The sequence below is a fragment of the Crocodylus porosus genome, unplaced genomic scaffold, assembly GCF_001723895.1.
Source record: "Crocodylus porosus isolate Cpor-Errol unplaced genomic scaffold, CroPor_comp1, whole genome shotgun sequence".
Classification (NCBI taxonomy): Eukaryota; Metazoa; Chordata; order Crocodylia; family Crocodylidae; genus Crocodylus; species Crocodylus porosus.
Genome location: NW_017728886.1, coordinates 120,053,973 through 120,078,310, shown reverse-complemented (window position 1 = coordinate 120,078,310; position 24,338 = coordinate 120,053,973). Strand labels below are relative to the sequence as shown.

At 45.6% G+C, this 24,338-nt stretch overlaps 1 protein-coding gene across 1 annotated transcript in view; it reads left to right on the top strand.

Moving 5' to 3' along the window:
- Nucleotides 1–24,338, top strand: part of ABCA13 (ATP binding cassette subfamily A member 13) — a 368,570-nt gene that overhangs the window by 91,646 nt on the left and 252,586 nt on the right. The window contains 4 exon segments of the mRNA XM_019537509.1: nucleotides 62–183; nucleotides 5,860–6,054; nucleotides 7,844–8,014; nucleotides 9,256–9,258. Coding sequence (XP_019393054.1) covers nucleotides 62–183; nucleotides 5,860–6,054; nucleotides 7,844–8,014; nucleotides 9,256–9,258 — 491 coding nt within the window.

Below are 24,338 nucleotides of genomic sequence, written 5' to 3'. Positions count from 1 at the left end.
TGGCATTTTGAGTTCAGCAGTTGGGTGTGGCACTGAGGATGCATTCTTTCCTGTGTTGTAGATGTGAAAATCAAAGACTTTGTGCAGAACATTACTGAACTGACTCTGCAGCTTCATTCTTCAGTCAATATCTCTGAAGAAACCATAGACATCATCTTGGAAGGGAGTGGCTCACATTCCAAGGTACAGGATGACAAATAGGTTGGATGAGCATCTTGACCTATAAAATGCCTCCTTAAGGTGCTTCACATTCATCTAATTTAAGGCACTATAAAATAGAAAACCAGCTAGTCTCCAACTGGCCTGGGGCTGCCTTGGTCCAAGTGGAGAAGCTGAGGGACTTCCTATGCTGGGTATTTTGGACACCAGTGCCCAACAGCACTGTTGGGATTGCTGGGTGCAGAGGAACCTGGCTTTTGGTGGATGGAACTGAGGTGCTCCCTGCCCTAAGGTTTTTATTGGAAGACTTGATCCTCCAGTTCCCACAGGGCTGATGGGCATGAGGCTTTACATTATCGCGCATAGGGACCCCCTCATTTCTGCCTGAGGTTAAATCTTGTGTTGGAAGCATTGATTCTTTATGCCCAGCAGTCCTGGCTAGGCTGCTGGGAATGGGGACTTAAACTCTTGAGTGGGATTAGCACCTCATCTCCTCTTCTCTGGGGAGCTTTTCATCCCTGGAATTGACAGCAAGGCTGCAGGCAGTAGTGACTAGGATCTGTCTCTGATCTTGCCCATAATTGCACATTGTGCTATTTATGTATGGTGTGGGAGAAGGTGTGATTGTTGGGATCTGGGATCAGACCCCATTACATACTTATTTGAATGTATGCCACCGGCCTTAGTTGATCTTGTCTGGGCTTTCATATTTTCACATTATTCTTCTATGGAAAATTATGAGGGTTTTGGCAATTCAAAATGATATCAAGGCATTAAGTGGGGTGGGTAGTGATACTGGCACAGAAGAACCTAGGACACATTTCAGAGTCTGCTGGAAACTCTAAGATGGTGAATGTTTAAATAGTGTATTTCCTTTTTCTCTCTTATAAAGAGGAAAACTTTTTTAGATTAGAGAAAAGATAACTGAGGAGGAGATATGACAGAAGTCTATACAAATAATGACTGGTGGAGAAAAAAGAATGTACTGTTTACTGCCTCTTGCAAGATGAGAACTAGGGGACATATAAAAGAAATTATTAGGAAACAGGTTGAAAGCTAATAAAATAAAGTTCTTTTCACACTGCTATAGTCAGCTGGGGGAACTCATTACCAGGAAATGTTGTAGAAGCTGATTAATTAACTAGGTTCAACAGAGGATTGGACAAATTCTTGATAGTTCTGTCAGTAGGTATTAAATATGACAACAGAATTATAGAGCCCTGAAATCAGAATTCCTTAGGTTTCTTGATGCTAGAAGTTATAAGGTAGAGAGGAAGGGGATGGTTGGGTCTTGATAGACCCTGCATTTTTCCCTTAGCATCTTTCTGTGGCACTCTGAGAGAGAGAATACCAGGTAGATGTCCTTTGTGGTTCTAACTCAGTATGGCATTTCTCATGTTCCTATGGGATACATTTTGCAAGCCCTGTTGGTTTAAAGCAGTGGTTTTCAACCTGTGGTCCACAGACCCCTGGAGGTCTGCAAACTATGTCTAAGGAGTCCGCAAAAGAGGACCACGATCAATTGGAAGTATGTGAACTGCAATTCAAAGGGGTCTGCACTTGCATTTAAAAATTCACAAAGGGCTCTGCACTTCCATTTGAAATTTTTTAGGGGTCTGCAAATGAAAAAAAGATTGAAAACTACTGCTCTAAAGTGTCATAGGCCAAATTCTCTGCTACTGTAACTGGCTATGACTCCATCTCTGCTAGCGGCATTTCAATTTATACCAGCATTGAATCTGAACTTTTGCCACCTGGAAAGTCTGGAGAGCAATAGCCAGGCTTCGTGGAGAAATTGTCCTGCCTAAGAATGGAGTGCAGACAGCAGTCTGCCCTCTTGTGTTCCCTTAAAGGATGAGTCCTTCTCTTAAGAGCCTTGCTGTCGTTATCTGTGTCTCCTGTTTTTCACGGCCTATTCCTTCTTTGATGGTTGGAGTCATATAACCTCTTCTGTATCCTGTGTGAATTGTAAAGGGTGTCTGCTGACAAGAGGTTCTGTTTCCAAATACACACACATACTTATAAATGGGAATGAATTGGTATTCTGGCGCTTTAGCCTTATACTAATCGGATCAATCAAGCAGCCACTGGATGTCACTGATGCTCCACAAGGCAAAGGGAGCTGCAGGCTTATTCCATAAAAAGCTTGACTTTGAAAGATGCCATTCTCCATGCAAATTCTTTTACAGGACAAGTCTAACTCTAATTGCATGTGATTTCTGTTTGTTCTTCTGCTCCTTGGGCAATATGAGTAACTGCCATTATTACTAGTTCATTATTTTGTTAGTAGTAGATTTAGACAAGAGAAGTCACCTGGAAGTGATCCAGTAAAAGAGGAACTTGATAGTGAACTTGTAAGACTTTGTTCTCCTAAAATAATAAATAGTAATGGGCAGAATTTTCAAATATACTTGTGGAAACTCTGTACATATACTCACATCTGTGCACATATTTGCATGTTCACACTGACACTTGTACATGCAAATGAGTACTTAAATACACATGATTCAACTGAAGCACAGTGATAAGTGTCTAATGCTATATGAGCTGCAAGCATACTCTTTCAAGTGCAGTTTTTTTGTGTAGCCCTGTATGTTTATGATATGGAACAGCCTATGCTATGAATGAACTATTTTTTCTTTTGCATTTGTGGGGGGAGAATATGACTAAGCTTTTTGTATAGTGACCTTGCTACATTTATCCTTGTTTTTGTCACCTTAAGATTAGACTCTGGTGATGCACATTACCATGGGACTATACCTTACGAGCCTTCAGAAACTTCATGAAATATATGACTATTCACTTACTGAGTATACTGTGCTAAGGGTGTATAATGCTAATGCTTACAAAGATGTACCAACTTCTGGATTTCCTGACAGAGTTCAAAGAGTTTGCTTTAGCCTACTGGATAATGCCTCAAGTGGTATGGGATACAGGTGGTTGGGAATGGAAATTTCTGTTTCCTGGGCAATTAAAAAACCAAACCATGTTATAAACATTACTTTCTTAAAGGATGGCACTGTAGTACTAGGAAATAAAGGAAATACATCTGCATTTACAGTTATCTTGCCCTTCCCTTTGATGCATGTGTCTGTTTGTCTGTTGAGCATTGTTTAAATCTTAGATTAAGTGAGCACTTTGAAATTGGGGCCCTTACAGTATGTATGTATACAATAGGATTTGAGTCTTTGACCATAGTGACATGCAAATCCTTGGCTTGTTTTTAGGTGTTTCCTCAGAATGAAGTGTGTATTTTTATTAAACTGATTTGATAAGCATGTTTTCATTGTTGTATGTGTATCTGTGGGGTGAGTGCCTGCTGATTGAATGACAGATTGATTAATATGGAAAGCAGTGGATGTGATATACCTTTACTTTAGCAAGACGTTTGATATGGTCTTCCACAACATTCTTGCAAGAAAGCTAAGGAAGTATGGGTTGGATGAATGGACTGTAAAGTGGATAGAAAGCTGGCTGGATTGGGCTCAGTGGGTAGTGATCAATGGCTTGATGTCTAGTTGGTAGCTGGTATCAAGCGGAGTGCCCCATAGGTTGGTTCTGGAGCCAGTTTGTTTAAAATCTTCATTAACGATCTGAAAGATGAGATGGAGTGCACCCTCAGCAAGTTTACAGATGATACCAAGTTGTAGGCAGTAGTAGATATGCTGGAAGGTAGGGCTAGACAAATTGGAGGATTGGGCCAAAAGATGTCTCATGAAGTTCATCAAGGACAAGTGCAAAGTTCTGCACTTAGGATGAACAAATCCCATGCTTGGGACCAACTGGCTAAGCAGTAGCTTTGCAGAAAAGGACCTGGGCAGGACAAGAAGCTGGATCTCAAGTTAACAGTATGCCCTTGTTGCCAAGAAGGTTAACAGCATACTGGGCTGCATTAGTAGGAGCTGTGGCAGAAGGCCACCTCTGTTTCTCCCCAAAAACTCTACTCTGTGGCAATTACCTTATCTCTTTAGGTAACCTAAGCTGGATACATTCCAGAAGGAGGGTGGAAACCTGCTCCCTCTGCCTTCGTGACTAGCATCACATACCTGGGTGAGGGTCTTGGGCTCCCTGGTGAGCTAGAGACTGACAGTCTTCCCAGCAACTAGTGATGCATTTCAAATTGGTTGGCTGACAGCCAAAAGGTGCTGGCCTCTATTGGACCAGGTAAATTATGTCATAAGGGCTATATAAGTTAAGGACTGCCCAGGAGGAGGGGGCAGCAGCCATGAGAGAAACTCTGAGAGAGAGAGAAGAGCTGGACCATCTGAAACTTGCTCTCTCTCTCTCAAAACTCATGATCAAGGAACTGCCTGCCTCCAGAGGGAATCTCCACCTGCCTCTGGATGATACTTGTGAGTAAGCTATGTGAGATCTAACTAGATATGTAGCTTGCAGTAACTCAGATGGGTGATCAAAGTCTATTCCAGCCACCCTGTTTGCTCTAAGGGATTTCTTTGATACTACTCAACTCTGTACCCTATTCCAACCCTACCCCTTTTAACCAATAAAGTTCTCCTTTGTACCTAGTGTGGGAGACTTATTAAGAGTGGGTCTAGATTATGCCTTGGGGTCCCCTTGGTTTGGCTGACTAAGGGAGACGACTACTTGTGCTTCCAATTGAGGGAAGCATCTCAACTTCTGGAGGTGAGTCAAGTACCCTCGAGGGCTACTAGCCCTGTGTTTCCCAGGGGGTGCAGAGCCAGAATCAAGCCCATTCCTGGGTGGTGGCAGCTCTACCCCCGGGCTAGCAGGTGTGCTCCAGGAAGGGGGTCGGCCAGACATGAGGTGCCCCCAGGGAGGCACTTAGAGCCTGGAAGGTTGTAGGGCACAGTGAGGTGGGTGGCTCAATGCAAGAGCACCCACTACTGGCCCACCATAGGAGCGTTGCCAGCAGACAGAGGGAAGTAATCGTTCCCCTCTATTCTGCACTGGTGAGGCCACATCTGGAGTACTGTCCAGTTTTGGGCCCCCCACTACTGAAAGGAAGTGGATAAGTTGGAGAGAGTCCGGTGGAGGGCAACAAAAATGGTTAGGGGGCTGGGGCACATGACTTATGAAGAAAATGGGCTTATTTAGTCAGGGGAAGAGAAGGCTGCGGGGGGCGGGGTTGCGTGGGATTTAAGAGCAGCCTTTAACTACCTGAAGTGTGGCTTCAAAGAGGATGGATTTGGACTGTTCTCAGTGGTGGCAGATGACAGAACAAGGAGCAAAGGTCTCAAGTTGCAGTAAGGGAGGTTTGGAGTGGATATTAGGAAAACCTTTGTTATGCAGAGGGTGGTAAAGCACTGGAACAGGTTACCCAGAGAGGTGGTAGAATAATCTCCATCCTTGGAAGCTTTTAAGACCTAGCTGGAAAAAGCCCTGGCTGGAATGATCTAGTTGGGAATGGTCCTGCATTGAGCAGGGAGTTGAACTAGATGACCTCCTAAGGTCTCTTCCAAACTTAATTTTCTATGATTCTACGGCAAATTATGATATATGTGTTTTTTTGTTTTGTTTTGGTTTTTTTTTACCAATTTATACACAAAAATAAGTTAAAATATAAACATATCCTGCTATAAAGCTATATAAGTCTCTGGCTTCCTGTACTATTGATGGTTATTGGAAATAACCTGGTGACACACATTTCTACTTTATTAATGTAAAAATTCTTGATACATTTCATGAAGGATGAACATTAATTACAGTTCATTACAATAGTTTTTTTACAGTGTTCTTGCAGTAGCATTAGCTGGAAGATGTGACAAGGAGGTCCTTAGTCTTTTGCTGATGCTTCCTGGAAATGACAAAACTTCTCAGGCAGTGAAAGAACTTTGTGCTTTGCCAGCGCTGGACTTGTATACTATGATTGTACTGATTGCTCAGAATTTGAACTTGCGTAATATCATTTATAAGGTAAGAGAAGCAAATACTTAATTCCTGAACTTTTGGAAAACTTTTAGAGATGTCAACTAGAATTATAAATATATAATTTACTATCTATCCATTCTGCTGCTATCATTTTGTGTTGCTATAGACCCTTAGCCCAGTAAAATCCAAACACAGCCCCTACCGAACTTCCTGTAACCTCATTTAGTACTGTGGAGCCAGTGGAGTGATTTGAAGAATGGGGCTGTATTGCCAGTCATGTTTTCTATCACCAATAAAATTGTAAATTAAGTAATAATTTGGGAATTCTGGAGATTCTGTAGGTGATCATAAACAATAGTTTGATTTTTTTTTTTCCCTCCCCTCTAAAATTCCTGGCTGAGTGTACAGTTCTGGTAGTTAAATTAGCTGCATTTTTACTTTATGAAATTCAGTTTGGCATTGTTTGGGAGAATAAATATGACACTCCATGATACTACCATTACCTGAATCATTCTTTTAACTCACAGCACAAAGAAATTGAAAGTATTCTTTTGCTGTGGTAGTCCAGCAGGTTCTGGAATACTTCCCCCACTCTGGCAGTAGCATATTTTTGTCCCAAATTCCAAATTTTAGCTAAAACATGGGAGTTACAACAGTACTCAAGTGTATGGGTTGAATAAAATCAATCCAAGATTTCTTCTTGGAAGGATTACCCCTCCAATGCATAACACAGCACTGGGGTTTCCTTTCTTGTACTCTGCAAATAGCACCAAGCAAAGAGATCAAGTGTCTTTTTTTCCAGCTAGACTCACTGGCTCAGGCTAATAGGATTCAGAATAATCTGAGATCAGCAAGGCTGAAGCTGGATAAAACTTAATAATCTAAGTTCTAATGGAACTTAGACTCCTAAGTGATCTGGACCATAGTACTATTCCACTTGCTGCCCACGTGGGACTGTCATCTAGAAACGAGCATTGCTCGCTTGTTGTAGTTCTATGCGTACCTGAGCTTGGAAAATGGATCAGAAGGGGAGGTGGGGTCGGAGGGGGAGGTGGAGATGCTGAGTGGGGTGAAGGGAGAGAAGTGAGGAACTAGTAGGGATGGAGAGGATTTAAGTCAAATGCTGACTTGAAAAATGATTGAAACGGTAAGTCAATTTTAAATAATGAATTCTGAATTCTTTAAAATTAATGTTTAAGTGGTAAATTAGCATAAGGGTAAAATCCAGATTCAGTGGCAGGAAAAACACCTGTTGTGTTTACACACATGGAAATCAACAGAGTAGAAAAAGAGATCCATTTAGCTGGAGAAGGAGAAGGATGCTCTGCAGGTTCTTGATTCCAAGTGGAAGGAGTTAAAACTGACTGTAATGCACACTTTGTCTAGGCAGAACTTGGGACACTTAGGGTCCGCCTACAGATCACCCTGTGGTGGCGTAGTGACATGCTATGTTGCTGTATGGTACGCTACAGCAATGTAACGATCATGTGGGTCTACATGTGATCAACAGTTATGTCACCGTAGCAGCACACTCCCTTGCTGTAGTGCATTGCTGCGGTGAAATCTAACCATGCACCACATGCACGGTGCAATAACCACCCATACTGCGCCATGCTTCAGTACTTTGGAAAAGGAAGTACAGAAGCATGGTGATGTATAGATACACCCTTACTGAATTGTATGTAGGCTACCATAGGGTTTGGGTAAACTGTTTGCTGGAGCTCCTGTAAACAGCACGTGAAAGAGACTAAAGAAGTTATAAGCATCTAATTGAATGATAGGTTAAATTTTGTGTGGTTAATTGGGGTCACATCTACCTTTTTTCTCTTTCAAGGTCAAGATCCCTTCTGAGGTAGATAACTTGCTTAACACCTTATTGGATCTAGTTTCTAGCATCAGCTCTCTTCTAAACAAAGCCCAGCATGTCATGGAAAACCTTCCTATGTTCTTCCAAGCCTTCAGAAATATGTCGCTGTTGGACATCTCTATATTCCATCAGGTAAATGTATGGTCACTTTTTCAGTAATTACTAAAGATAAGTGAGATTGTCCTGTTTAAGACACCTAGTAAAGGATGTGTATTGAATAATTGGGAGGAATATTGGCAGACATGGGTATGTGCTCTGTGGCCTGCTAGGCAGTATTGTGTGATGAGCGAGTGGGTAGGGTTTACTGTGTTTGGGAAGATGTGTATGATGGCCCTTTCACCACTGATGAAAGATTTATATCAGCATCTTTTTAAATGGGGCACCATCCAATTACTGATGATCGCTTCTTTTTCATTTTTGTTGACTTGCCAGGTGGCAGCCTAGCTTGACAGGTTCTTGGATAATAATAGCATTCATTTTCCTTGTTCTGGAGATAGAATAGTCCTCTTTACCATCATTTTATTAGCTAAGCATCATGGGTTTTTTAAAGCAGCAGCTCCTTTATCAATATTGGGAAATTGTTTGCCTTTTTGTAAATTGGGTGGTAACATTACTTCAAGCGTCCTTTACAGGTGACTGAAGGAGCTCCACTGTTGGATCCTTGACTTTCTACATTAAATGTTAATATCCTCCATGGCAAGAAGGTTGATCTTGCAGTTAAAGCATGGGTGGGCAATTATTTTGGCTGGAGGGCCACTTAACAACTTATGGTGTGTTGTTGAGGGCCACAGGGGTAGCCCTGCCCCTTGACAGGTGCTCTGTGCCCTGATCATCTTGGGGACCAGAAGTACCACCCCTAAACCCTGATCTTTGCCACTGAAAGTCCCTCCCCTCACCCCTAGAAGTAGTCCTTTTGGGAGAGGGGTTTGCCATCTTGGAACCAGAAAACCCCCACAAATCATGTACTAAAAATCAAATACCTACTATAATATATTTAATTTTATTTTGAAAAATATTATTGTCTTGATTTAAGTGTGTTTGCATAGTGTATATAGAGATGATTGCATAATAGCTCAAAATAGTTTTACTTTTTTAAATTGTGTGTGGAGTATGGTTGGGGTGGATGTGATGTGTGTGTAACATTTGTTGGGGGGAGGTTTGTGTGTGCAGGGTTTGTGAAGGGGTGTGAGTGGGTGTGTGTGGGGATTGTGGGAAGATCTGTGAATGGATGTGGGGATGTCTGTGGGGGTTGTGAGGGGGTGGGTGAAGGGTTTGTGGGGGGGGTGTTTGGGTGGGTGTAGGGCTTGTGGGTAGGTGTGGGTCCCCTGCCACTCCTCCCCCCCATGGTGCACATCCCTTGCTATTGGTGGTAGCAGCAGCAGGTGGCAGGCCCTCAGGGTGCTCATGGGCCACAGCAGGCAGGGCTCCCCACCAGTGCATGGCTCTGACTGAGTCCCAGGATCTGTACCTGGCAGCACAGAGCCATCCTGGCCCAACCTGCTGGTGTGTACATTTGAACCAGACTGGGTTAGCTCTGTGCTAGCATGTGGGTCTTCCAGTACTGCAGGCAAGAGCCATGTGCCATCAGGTTGGGGTGGACCAGCTCTGTGCCTCCATGTGGGGCTTCTAGCACTTCAGTGGGGAGCTGCACTTGGAGGCATGAAGCCAGCCCAGTCTGATGGCATGTGATTCTCCACAGGTCCTGGTCCACGCACCATCAGGCCAGGCAGTCTCCATGTCACCAGGTGCGGCTCTTGGCTTTCCTTGCAGGAGCTGTCCATCATTGGGCCAGCTGAGCTGGCTCTGTGCCAGCACTGCAGCTGGGAACACATGCTGTCAGGCCAGGCTGAGCTGGCTCCATGGCCCCATGTGCAGCTCCCTGCTGGAGTGCTGGAAGCCCCGTGTGGAGGCATGGAGCTGGCCTGGCCTGGCCTGATGGCATATGGCTGTGGCCTGATGGCCTACAGTGATTTGCTGGGATGGAAACAACCTGGTCTAGCATGAAGGTGCATGCCAGCAGGCCAGTCCAGCTATGGGCTATGGGCACCCTGAGAGCCCTCCACCTGCTGCTTTTGCTGCCAGTGGCAGGAGCTGTGTGTCATGTGGGGTGGGGGGGCATGCAGCAGAAAGGACCACACTCACACACAAACCCCACGTACACCCACAAACCTCACCCTGCATACATTCCCCACACCAACCCATATGCATGTGCACCATGGGGCCAGCTGGGTTGGCTCTTTGGCAACAGTTGTGGCTCCCAGCACTGCATCCAGCAGCACATGCTACCAAGGTGAGCTAGGCTGCCTCCACATGGGGCTCTTGGTACTGCAGGCAGGAGCCCCGCTCCCCACTCACCAGCTGTCCAGTCACATACCATCATGTACAATAGCTAAATCTTCCATAGACCACACTGGTCATGTGAGCATTTCCTATAGATCTTTGATCTGTATGACAAAATTAGAATGTTGTTAAGGCAGCACTGGCCTTTGGATAAGTTCTTTTTAAGGCTTTTCTTTTCCTTATGGCTTTCCTGGTCCTGTCACAGCTTTGCTTCTTCTAATGCTCCTTATTCAAATGTGGCACATGTCTGTACAGGATTTTCAATTGGTTTAATTCAATGAAGCTATGCAAATGTATATCAGATGAAGACATGGTCCTTTAAATTTTCACTTTAAGCTCATCTAATTTACAGAAGGTTAGAGACGTCTATGGCTATCAATGAAATATGACTGGCTGGACTGAAAACCTAAATTTGATTATCTGATAAATATATGTTTTAGAAGTTTCAGCTGACAAACCTCTTGCAAAGAAAAGAATTCAACAGCAGAGGGCTATCGTATCTCAGTTTTGCTCCCATTTTTGCCACTTCCTGTATCATCCTGAGGAATACAGCCCATATGACCCCATAATTTTTTGTTCCTCGCATCTTGTTCTGGCAGAGTCTGTATATTCTGCAGTGCTTTTTCTTCTTTTCCCCCTTGGGAAATTTGTCTGTTTTTGTCATCTATCCTCCTTTGCTAACACCTGCATGTAAAATTCATTTAATTGTTTTAGCAGTTCAGTGCCTTCCTCTTCTGTCAATAAATTTACTCATGTGATCTCCTTAAAGGCTCTTCTATCTACATTACTGACCTTTTGTTCTTTTATGTACCAGGAAAAAAGTTATTTATCTTAATCTTCCTTTCGAGCTTCTTGCATTTGTTTCTCAGGGTTTCTCAGGTTCAGCTGCATTCTACTATACAAAATGTTCTTTTGCCCTTGATTATTTTGTTTGCTTCTTGGCTCATGTCCACTGGTCAGGCTTGTAGCTCCTAGTTAAGATGTTGTTAAATGGCAAATGTTACCCTTGGGCTTTCATATATTTATCCTAAAAACACTCTCCATGTCCCCTGTGTATCTTTTCCTAGTAATTTTTTATTCTGGTGCTAGCCAGTTGCAAATTTCCAACTTAGATGGCTGAGAGAATACGTTTTTTCCTGATAAAACAAACAGGGACAATGAGCAAAATTAATTTCAGAAACAACCTGGATCATCTTCCTTGACTTTTCTTTGCAGGGGTGATTTTTGACCCACTATCTAAAATGCACATTGAAAGCTTCATTTTCAACCATAGGAATAAATGAATATATGAATAAAAATAAGAATATCTTACTATTAAACCATTTGTGATACAGGCAGCTGTTTGAGTGATACCTAATTTCCTTCCAGGCAGACTAACTTGCCTTGTTACAAGTACATTTTGTCTGAAAGTGCAACTTTAATAGGAATGGAAAAAAACACCAATTGTTCTGAAAGGGCTGTGAAATATAAAGAGGCATTCTTCATACCACACAGCATGCCGAAAACAACATTTAAAAGTGTAATGACTGGTATACTGACCTACTGTTCAGTGGTGACACGTAAGGGGTTTACGTGCACCCTCTGGTGCGCTCCCTGACAGCCAGCAATCCCTGTTTAGGTGATGGATGGCAGGGGGGAGGCAAGCGGGAGTGATGGTCCCACCCTGAGAGTGCCGGCTGCTGGCCAGGGGGTGGGGGCACCAGGAGAAGCACTGCTGGCACTTCCAGGTGTGCCCCTGGCCCTTTTGGGTACACTGCTAGAATTTATGGGTCGGTGCATGCAACTGTGGGGGGATCCCCTCTGGTTGCTGACTGGCCGCTCAGGAGGCATCAGTTGCCTATGCTACTTAGGACAAACAGTAGCATCTGGAGACTATTTTATAATGGATAAGATATTTGGAAAAAACTCACCACTTTTTCTCTTGGTGAAAAGATCATGATTTTCATCATGATTTGCTCTTAAACTATTCATGGAATTATTTATTTGGCTAATTTTTGGTATTAATCTCTTTTACTAACAATTAGGTATAAAGTAGCATAGTATTGGAAGGGACCTTCCAGGTCACAGGGTGTGTCTTGCTGTTGCCACACTATATATAGTTTATAGATTTGCATCTTAAAACTAATTGGGTCTGTCCCTGACGGGCCTTCGTGTGTCGCTTCTGGGAGCTCTGTTCTCCTGGTCGTTGGCTACTCCCCTCCCGGACTTGTGTGTTACTGTGGTTGTTCGTCCTCCCGTGTTGCCAACCCCGCTCTCGCCTGCCATGACTTGTTATTACACCAGTGGGATGGGGCTAGTTCACGGGTCCCTCGGTGGCCCGGGTTTGGCCTGCCGGTTGCACACGGGGCTCTGCCACCCCTACACCCCGGCCTCATGCTACCTGTGGCCTCCACTTTCCCAAGCCTGCTCAGTGATGGTTCATCAGGCTTCTAACACGGCTCTCGTCTTCGAGTTCCCCCAAAACCCTTGGGATACTCCTGCCCTGATGTCGACCCCTTTGCACTAGCCTGAACCGGTGCCTTAGCCACTACTACAGTAGGTCCCACACCACAAACCCGTCACCCTGGGCACCCCATGCTACGTGCCTCCTCTAAGAGGTTCTACCACCAGCTCCCTATTATCATGAACAGGAGTGGCACCTCTCGGATGCTCTCTAGTTGCACACTTGTTCCCTTAATCAGCGTCCTTTATTCTCGGTGGCGATCCTGCCCCGATCTCCTGCCAACCAGGTGGTCCTTCGGCCTCTCGCCCCTCTTCAGCTAAGTCCGCACCCACCGCCTTGGCACTTACTTCAGGGTACTCTGAATCCTCCTGGATCATCTCAATCTTCATTTGCTCACCCGGTCCATTGCCTCGGGGTTGATCCGCCGGTGTCCCAGTCATCAAGCTTGCTCTCTGAGCCACTGTTCCCTCCAGCACGCTGGCTCTTCTCCATTTGCCCAGCGGGGCTAGCACCGTGGATGACCCTGACAGCCGCCTGCTCTTTGTGCTATCCGCTGCCTCTGGAGTGGTGGCCACCATTTTAAAATCTGCTGGCCGGCATCTGACATCACTGTCAGCTGCCGGCCGCAGCTGTACATAGAGGCGGCTAATGTGTTGCGCGGGTTCTCCCTCTGTCGCTGCATCTCTCCTGTCCTGGGCTCCAGGTAAGTGTCCCTTGCTACCTCGGCCCCTGGGACAGGGTCATCTACCCCAACTGCACCTGTTGTAAGGCTGTTCCAGATCCTAATTGCTCTAACAACTAATTACCTTCTGAAAATTTTTTACTACTTACAGACATGGGTGGGGGAGAACCCAGTGATTTACTTTCAACTTGGTGTGCCCTCACACCAAGTACAGCCACATGCCCAGGTTGAATTAGCCATTAGATAAAAGGACCAAAAAGCCCTCCTGATGCATCTGATCTATATGGATGCTGCAGAGTTGGGTTGAACTACTACATGCTGCTGCTTCTGATGAAATTCATTTTTTTTCTTATCCTATAAAAGCCTCTAGCCATTTTGAGGTGCACACACCAGGACTTTGGAGCAGTGAAGGCCCTGTGTACCCTCCTGGACAGGATCTAGGCTGCCTCTGCCAGTCCTGTCATCTAGCCAGAGCTGCTGCTTGGCCACAGGTGGGTGTTGTAAGAGGCTGCAGCCTGCTGCACCCACCTCATCCCTTCTCCCCCAGCCCTGACATTTTCTCAGGGCTTCTGCCTGGCTGTTCCTGGCAGCAAGCCCACTACCTGCCTCCTGCTACTGCTCACCTCCATGTCACAGGCCAGCTGGGCACTGTGAATGTATCAATTTTATCACAAGCAAACTGGGCTGTTTGATTCAGTTTCAGATCAATGAGGCAAAGTTGGGAGTGAAGGCAAATTTATTATAGCTTACACACACACAACAGTTAACAGAAAGATAAATGCGATAAGCAGATAATGCAGTATTAAAGAGCTAATAGTAAATAACAGATAATAATAATAGATAGATGCATCAATTCTGTCACAGGCCAACTGGGCACTGTGAGGGTATTAGCCACTGGGCTGTTCAAAACAACAGATAGACAGACATGGGCTGGCAACTTATCGATGGTCCCTCAATGCCAGATGCGTGTCAAGTGATTCCAGCAAAGTTAGGCATCCCCGATCAACACTGTCAGAAGGAATACCGGGGACGGTCCCTTGATCAGGATCCGATCCTCACTCACACTGGGGTCCGGGCATCGAACAGAAATGACCGTTCTGTTCCCTCCTTCCTGCTGATCACCTGATGCACGTGCTTTTTATACTTAGCTTTATGCTAATATTTGGCTTTAGAGCCACTCACAATGTTAGCGTATATCTGTTACCCTATGGGATTGAAAGGTGTTAAAATTATCATAAAAGGTTACTACCCAGACTCGGGTTTATCCAATAAGCAAATTATGATGCAGCACCTTTAGGTTTGAAATTGACATTGCTCTGCCTAAGCCACAACCCTTTTTAGGTTTCATTTGAATATGCTTTCTTGGGATGTGTTTTCCTGGAATGTTTTGGGTGTGCCAGGCAGTTGGATCTAGTTTTATCATCAAGGCTGACCCCTGAGCAAAAAACAGTTAGGTCTCCTAATCTCGTAGCTACAGCTTTGCCTATGGGGCCCAGTCAGTTCCATGAACAGTTAATTTTATCATTTTAGTTAAACTTATGATGGACAAGTTACATTTGCAGTTTACAAACTTACAAGCTTTATATTAACTAATATTACCTGTTTAGGCAAAATACAAAATGCTTCCAAGAAGCACATATTTATTGCTTAATCCCTTTGGTTCTGACTATCACAATCTACCCTTGCTTGTTTGGAGCATTTGGTAAGGCCTACAAATATGATTTCTGCCAGGTGGTGTGTATATGGTTGGCAGAAGCAACAACATTTACTTTGGCATAGGTATTAGACTTAATTTGATAACAACAACATTTAAAGATTATATTGAATAATATTATTCCTATGACTAACCTTATTACTACTACAAACCAAGGAAAAGGAACACGTTTAATAAAGGTATACATTTGCACAGTACAGGCCACTTCATACCACTTACCTAGTAGGGGAATATTAGTAGCACATTTAATAATTCTCCCTTCCTCTTGAGCTATGAGGGCACATTGTTTTCCTTTTTGGGCATCTTCAAACAAACCTTTAATGGAGGCTGCTACTTCACCCCATCCCTTTAGCTGGGGCATGTCTACATCTTTAACCCAGGATTTTGGAAGACGTAGGTTAATGGTGACACTTTCTAATTGGGTTTTCGGCCACATTAAGGTGGTTTCCTGGTCGTGGACATATAGGGTAGCTGATTCCCCTCGGAAACCTTGAGCCTCTGCACAACAGCTGGTGCAGGAGGTCCAAAATGTGCTGCTAGGGTGATATAAGCAGCCAGGATCTTCCCAGCAAACTCGGGCTAGGGTAATATAGGGAGTTGCTGGTAGGGGTGTTATGCAAACCATGTTGGGCAGACTATCAGGCCACCCTCTCCATAAAGTTCCCAAGCCTATTATAATGCCATTTACAGGGTACACCAGGGATTGGGCCAAATACTTGGGACCTGCAGGGGTTACAGTTTCCCAAATGGGATGATGCAAGTCCCAGTCCCACATGCACCTACCTCCTAGTCCTGTTGTTAAGAGATGGGCGGTCAACCGTGTGCCATTTGCTACCCCATATACAACGAAAAAGCATTTTGTCTTGCTCCACACCCTCCCAGCATGTGTCTCGGTAAACCAACTGCTGGGCTAAAGCTGGGGGTAATCCATGGTGCTCAAAACCAGCAGGCCATTTTTTGTGTCTGAGATCACTCATTACCTGGGAAAAATGAAGGTTAAGTGAAAGCTGCACTTGGGCACAAGCAGTGCTCCAGGTTTGATTAGCATCAGTTTTGAAGGCTGCATGCATCAAAAGGTGACTTATTTGTGCTGCTTTTCGGCCAATGGTTGCCACCAAGTCATCAGTGTATTCTAAGGCCATGTTATTAATCATACCTCCCTTAGTGAGAAAACCTATGGTTCACCATATATCCATGATTCCTTGGGTGTTTTTCTGGGATTTATCTATGTTCCAAACTCCCATGGCTGAGTTGAGCCCATTCCACACATGGTCTAGTGTATCCCTCTTTTTCCAGGCAATTAGAGGCTGGGCTGCAGGTTGGAAAACAGTTGGCCAGGCCCAGCGCAGCGTATTTTCTTCCAACCGAGCACCAGCAGAGCAGTTAGGAAGTGCTGTTCTGACAAACCATTTATTGGGGTTAAATGTGATATGGGCATTGAACAAGGAGGCATTAAGGAGGACTGGAGCCCTGGTTTGGGACCTCCACGTTACATAAGTGAGGTAGTGGATACACCTGTGGTGGCTCCTTTTGGATTAACAAGGTACATCCTTGCTTAATGCAAAAAATGGCTATGGGTTCTCCTGTTCAGGTGTTTAACCATCTTCCTTCTTCCTTTTGGGATTGGTAAATCTCCCAATAGGGTTGGTCAAAGGAGCGTATTCAGTCAGGTGTGTCCCCATCTGTATACTTAAATGCACACTGCCAAGGTACGACTATGGCTTTGGTATCTTGCAGAAATGATTGTGGCACAGTGCCCCCCATGGGCTCGGCCAGTTATTCTGGGTTGACCAGGGTGCTGCCCTGCAGATTTTCCCAGACTGATTGGCGATATACAGCTATTGTGTATTCAGTTCTGTGAGTGAACCCCCCTTCATCCATATGGCGGAACCACAAAATACCTGGAACGTGGGATGTGTTGGCCTCCCATTCCATGGACCACCACTTGACAGCATAAGAGTCATTTTTAAACCACCACAGTACCTTGCTGTACCTGGAGGACCGGTGTATTTGGTGAGATGTACACCATTATGCCAAAGTATCATCAGGCAGGGGAACTGCTGGAGCTATCGTCTCCTATGGAGGGGGGGTTGGAGATTTTGGTTGCCTCCTTGGGCTCCGGGTGGTTGTAGAATTTTGAGCTGCAGGTGGGGTTGCAGCAGTGGTCACATCAGGACCCAGGGTGGGCAGCGCGCCTGCAGGCAGAATATAACAGCACCAGGGCCATTGGAAGAAACCACAACAATCTCCCCTTGTATCACACTTGTTTTTCCTGATCTTGGCATATGGGAGGAAACCGAGCAACCACCCTGTCCCACACTAACATTGACAGATTCCTTCTTGCCAGTCCACAATCCACTGTCAGCGACTGAAAGGCCAGTTTAGCACGTATTCAATTGTGGCTGGGTGTTCCCAGTATCCCAGCGTGTCTGAGGCTTTGGCAGTGGGTGCTATCTAGGACTTGGGAGCATGTGAATGCCCCCCCTTAATCAAACAGTAGCAAATAACCAGCAGTCCCATCATAATAGCATTCCACCCCTTCATTGTTAGGTGAGGGTGGTGGTGTCACCCTGGAGCAGGGTGATGATTCCAGGCCACCTCGGGGCCACTATGGCTGTGCCTGCGGATGGACCCAATCTGCAGGAACAAGAAAAAATGGCATCTGGCTCCCATTAGATGGATCCAAACTTGACACCCATCATGACTTATGTATGTCCTGTGCCATTAGCACCCCTTCCAATTTGTCCCCCTTGCGGATGCTTAACTACTACCTGGTCTCCCACCTGGAGTTTTCCCCCAACCAAACCTTGGCTGTTCCACTGCCAGCTCATGGGGTCCACCCTGACCAAAGACTTACTGCATGGGGCTTCCTCTGGGGTGGGGCCGATTTTTGGCCAGTTGACTGAGTGACTCGGGTGCAAGTCCCAGTCCTTGAGGGCTGGGCCAGCGGCCATCCGCAAGTTGCACTTTAGGCTACCGTTGGCCCATTCTACTAGCCCATTAGATTGCGGGTGATAGGGAATGTGATAGGTCCACAGCACATGATGTCTTGTGGCCCCTTCATAGACAAGATGATTACAAAAATGTGAACCATTGTCACTTTGCAGCTGTACGGGAGGTGGGTAGATGGCTAGCAGGTCTAGTGCAGCACAGGTGTCCCACTCAGTGGCCTTGGCATAGGCCCGGGCGAACATCATTCCGGTGACCACTTCTATGATTACAAACACATACTGTCGCTTTCTGGGAGCGCAGGGAAGCGGGCTTATAGAGTCACATTGCCAAACCTTTCATATTACCTTTCCATCGTGCAGCGACAAAAGGGTAGTCAAGGCAGGGGTTAGTCAAGCTTTGACCTCCTGGCAGGTGAAGCAGGAGTTGACTAATTCCTGCACTTCCCTTTTAGTTAGGTGAATGACTCGGGTGGCAGCCAGGCGAGCAGTGCCATCACGGCCAGGGTGCCTATGCTGCCAATGCAGCCATTCTGCAGCTAGAACTCCAGAGGTCTGCCAGAGGGAGGGGCCAGGCCACAAGGGCTTCTGTGTTGCCTCTGGCTATCTCATCCACTTGCCTGTTCCACTCTTCCTCAGGCCCCTCAGCCTTTCTCATCCCATGTGGTGCACTAACATGCCATATGTATAAGGGAAGGTCTTCCTGTGCCATTTCCCACAAAGCTTCCCACTTTTCATGGTTTCAGGTGTCTCTTCCCCACCTTTTGAAGTTTTCCTTCTTCCACAGGGGTAGCCACTTGGTGCAATCCTCTACTACCATCCATGAATCGCAGTAAATATAAATGGGCCTTGTAGGGCATCCTGATCCCTCTACCAGTTCATACTCAGCCATGTTGACTACAGTGGCTAGCTCAGCATATTGTGCACTTTGGCCGTCTCCCCCCAGGGTGAGTTGCTTACCATCTCGGATTCATATGGCAGCCCCCCTCCAGGTATGACCTTTGGCTGAGCCGTTTGTAAACCAGACCTCTATGTCTTCTGATGTTTCTGTGTTGAGTGAAAAGGGCAGTGCTTCCTTGGCTTGTCCAGGCTGGCTGTGTCTGGGTATACATTAATTGTGCTGTCTGTGACCTTTTCTACTAATATTGGATGTCCCTCTGGGGTTACCCACTGAGCTTGACTGAAGGTATAATATACCCATTTTTGCACTGTGGTTTCTTGGGCTCGCCCCCCTGGTGGGAGGTGTCTGTCTGACAATGCCATTCCTAGGATGGGCACCGGAGTGGTTATGACAGTGGGAAGCTCCCCTCTCAGGGCCTCTGTGGCTGCTAAAGCTGTGGCTGCTGCACACAGCTTTTGTTTTAGCAGGGTATATCGGGTTTCAGCCCCTTTCCAGCCTCAGCTCCAGAACCCAAGGGGTTTTCCCTCTGTCTCAGGTGTATCCCTTTGCAACAAGCTCCAATGGGGTCTCCCTTTGGACATGTTTGCATGAAGCCAGAGCTCCCCTCAAGGGCCCGTATAGCATGTTGGTGCTTGGGGCCCCATTCCCACTGTGTTTTTTTCTTGCATAGGTTATATAGAGGCCAGGCCAACATGCTAAACTTGGGGACATGCAGGTGCCAGAAGTTAAGCGCACCCAGCTGGGCCTGCAGCTCTTTTACATTGCTGGGGGCAGGGGTATCTACCAGACTCTGCAGCTCTTTGGCCGGTATGGTGGGTCCACCTTGCTGCCATTGGATTCCCAGGAATTCACACTGGGGTCTGACTTCTTGGATCTTTTTGCTGGACAGCATGAACCTAAATGCCTGCACTTTCTCCTTTATGGACTCAAAAGCAGAAATGGTTAATTCCTGGCCTTGATCTTGCACCATGACATCATTGATGTATTGCCAGACATGTACTTCTAGATGACTCAGTTGGACTTTATGGACTACTGCAGCTAGCACTCCGTGGGCCAGGGTGGGGCTGAACACCCAGCCCTGGGGTAGGACTGTTTAGGTGTACTGCTGTCCCAGCCATGTGAAGGCAAACAAAGGCCAGTGATTTTCATGGATGGGGGTAGCAAAGAACATGTCTTTAATGTCCACGGATCCCATCTACTGGGGGTCATAGCACCTAATGCTTTCCGTCAGTGCAGGCATGGATGAGACCGTGGCTGTCAGTTGGTCGGTGTTGGCATTCAAAGCCCTAAAATCAACAGTCAATCGCCAATTCCCATTTGGTTTATGTACCTGCCACACCGGGTTTTTGTATGGAGAATGAGTTTGAATGATGGTTCCATCCTCTAGCTGCTGATTGATGATGTTCTGGATGGGTTGTGTCACTTTGGGGGTATGCGGTGTTGAGGTTGATGTACCCACTTCATGGCTGGCAGGGCGAGCCAGGTCACAAAACATCAGGCTACTGCCATTATCACACCTTCCTGCTTGATTTCCTGGGCTGTGGTACAGCCAAACTGCCAGGTTTCCTGTTTAAGAATAAACTGCTGCCTTTGCAACACATTTAGTCCCAGTAGGTTCGGCCCTCCCCAGAGCATTACAGCAGCTGCTGTTACTACAGAGCCATTAGGCAAGGTGAATGTGTGTCGGACCAAATGTCCTGGTCATCTGGTGCCTCCAACTCCTACTACCTGGTAGGGGGTTCTCTGTGCCCCTTTCCATTCTGCACAGTCCAAAATGCATAGCTGGGCACCAGTGTCTAGTAGCATATTAATTGACTTTTTTCCTTCCATTTAGACAAATCTTTATAGGACTTGAATTAAGGGGCCAATATTATTCTGTGTTACTGGTTCCTGATCCTCTGCTGCCCCCATGATGGCCCCTTGCTCGAGGGGGTTGTGTTGGCTGGGTCTCCTACTGCTGGAGGTGCGGGGGGTGCTGAGGGCTCTATCTTCTTCCCTTTCCCTTCCCCACAGTGTTTGGCCCATACCCCTTGCAGGACTGGGGTGGGCAGCCCATCAATTTGCTCTTTATTGAACCCTGCTGCCAGTAACTCCCTCCACATCTGTGCCCGCAGGGGTTTAGATCTTCCATTCCCCACTTTCCCGGACTTGGGGGGCCCTGCTGGGTCATCTTTCTTAGGGGCCACTGCCATGGCCTTGGCAATTTTTACTGGTTTGGGAAGCCCCAGCTTCTGCAATGGGTGGAAGCTGTAGCAACCGCCGGATCGCATTTCTTACCGGGTGATTTACTAATCTTGTTGTAAGGCCAGCAGAGCTGAAGTACATTCCATCGGTGCTTGCCAGCAGAGCTTCTTCCACATGGCTTCTGTCACTAATTCTTCATCTAGAGTGTGCCTCCAGTTTCCTGCTCGAATGTGTCATGCCCCATAACACCGGTGCACCCTTGACCTGTGAACCTGGGTCGGCACGACCGGCTTGGCGCGAGGAGGGGGATTTATGACCAGGCAAGTGGGTGATAACGGTGAGCAGGAGTCAGTATGATTTAAACACAGCATGATGTTTTCACAAAAGATTTATTTTACTTACGCTTCTGATGGCTAGAGTGTAGGCAGTGGAGTTGATTTATTTATTCAGTTACAGCATGCAGATATCATGTTACCCAGCATTTACAGGGTGGGTAAGACAGTTGCTTCGTATAAGCAATTCGTATAAGCGATTCGTATAAGCCGTTGCAATCTGCAGATTACTGAGAGCTCTTGATAAGAAAGATAACACCAGAGATAGAGAGATAAACGGGGATACACCAGAATAATAACGTAGGCGGAGAGAAATATTCATGCACGATCTGTTCTTCTTGAGTGTATACACAGTTCTCCGCTTTGGGCGGAAGTTCTTTCAAAGTTATACTTTTCACAGGTGACCAATTACTATACGCCAATTATAAATAATTGATGAGTTGGCACTTGTGCTTTCTTTGTTTGCTCAGGTTTCATAAAAAAAGGGGGGTTATTTTTACTTGGGTGGTACTGGTTCTGTTTGGTCACAGGATGGCGCACATAGTATATTTAATTTTACAACTTTACTAAAGTCAGCTAATCTCGTTACTATATATACTTTATCTTTTGTGCTGGGCTGTCATGGTCAGATTCTCTCTCTCTCGTATGGAACTCAAGTAATTTGAAATGAGGCACAGATAGGGGTGTGTATATGCAACACTGTTAATACAGAGGGATAAATTACAACCACAGAGTTTGTTGTGTTAGCTTCTGACCCTTTTGTCATCTGACCTTTTGCCATCGGCATCTGAAATCAAAGACTTTGAAATCATTCTGTCAAAGATTAGTTGATGCTAGTTGATAAAGACAGCAGATAGCTTCCTCTAAGTTAGCCCATGCCCATGGGGGAGGGTTAAACTCTTGTTCCATGTTACCGTAACCCACGGCAACTGCCTGCATTGCAGCAGAAAACAGAGTAGTAATCTGGTCCTGCCCAACCCACTGACCCAACATGCTGCTATCAGTCCTACCTGGCGTGGTGGGCCTGGAGGACCAGGAGGGCAATGGCAACCCCTGCAGTGGTGTCATGGAGCCTCTGGTTGTTGTGGCTGGTGGTAGCAACTGTGTGGTGGTGGGGCCCTGGGAGTGCCTGGGGGTGGCCATTGTCCAGGTGGTTGCTGTGGATGAGGGAGCTGAGTGGACCAAGGTGACCATGAGCCAGGTGCTGGTGATGGCATGAGGACAGCCACAGTGGCCATGAGGATCAGGAGACTATGTTCTTGGGTGCCTGGGCCAAGGGCTGGGGCAGCCATGGCTCAGAAGAGCAGAGCTGATGTGCTGGCTGTGTCCCTGCCACACTGCTTTCTTCATCACAGGAAGTGTCTGCCCAGAGATCACAGTGTGGAGCTCTGTTTTAAAGATGAATGCCAAGTGTTGGCAGCTACATCTAGCTCCAACATGGCTGACAAATGCTGGCAGCTGTGTGCCTGGAGCTTCCTCTGGTGACCACAGAAGGACATGGCAGTAGTGGAGGGAACTGGTACTAACTTTTGTGCCAGTTGTCTGCACATGTAGACACTTGCCAAAAGTCAGTTACTGCACATTAGGCTAATGCACAGTAACTTTAATCACAACTAATTGCACACGTAGAGGTGACTTTGAGAATAAATTTATTCATGGCCAGGACTTATTTATTTATGTGTGTTAACCATACTTTTTAGTTCTAATAGTTCATCTGTCTCCCTGTTATATTTGTATTTATAGACAGGAATCCTAGCCCATCTCCGCTTGTCTAACTTAGGAAAGTGAAAGCCAGGTTTCCTCTCATAAGCTTCTTGTTAGATAAGCTCTCTATTTCCCTGATGTTTTTTCTTTGACAAAAAAGATCTGTCTGCATTGTTCTAGATAAGGTCTCAGTGTCCTGTATAATGCCATGTATGCTACCTTATTTCTCCCCAAAATACTCAATGAAACATTGCTCTTACTTTGTTATGGCTGCATTATGTTGGTGGTACAGACTTCATTATACGATTTTTAATATACCTTGGTCTTTCTCCTCCTATATCAATTACTATTGATAAGTCTCTTGCTAGAGAAATCCATGGTCTTGAAGTACAATCTTGCACTTTTTGCTATTATCCTGTTTCCGCTAATCCTGTCCTGAAGTCAGGTATTCATCTAGTTTTGGAGCCATACTTAGAGTATCTTTAATTTCCAGCCATCTTCACCACGCTTCCCTTTCCTTGTTTGTCTTATTTATGAGGGTAGAGAGCCTTTTATTCTTTGTCTTAATATAATTTGTAAAGTCTAAACCATCTTGACTTTTGGTAATTCTTACTTTATCCCTAGACTTTGACTCCCAAGGATTTCTTTGCTTTTCAATCCCTGTTTCCCATTGGAGACTTTCTATTTATGTCAAATATCCTTTTTGAGGTGGCTATTCAACTCATAAGGCCCTTCCTTCCACACTTTTACTACATGGTTGGGATGGATATTCTACATAGAATTTTAAGGGAAAGATCCAAAATCTACGTCATCATCATATCTAAACCCTTGAGCTAGTTGATTTCACTACCTGGTTCCCTTATTTCTCAGTTTGGCCTTTTGAAATCTAGAAACCTTAGGTACAGATCTATGTTTCTATTTAAATTAAACTAAGTCAACTTCTGATCACTCAGTCTAAGGTAATTTACTATGGCCAGCTCTTTTTTATTGTCCTTATTGCTTACCAGTAATAAGCCAAGACTAGAATATGCTCTGTGTCACGGGGCGGGGTCCTAGGAGCAGCCGTGATCTCTCCTAGCGCCCCCTACCATGCCAAGTTGGTGTCAATACACCCTACCATCTCGCCTGCTACATCTTTGATGTAAGTAGTGTTAAAGGAGGCTGCTTTTTTGTCCTCTTTGACATGGTACCCCTGATGTATCCAAGTCTGTGTT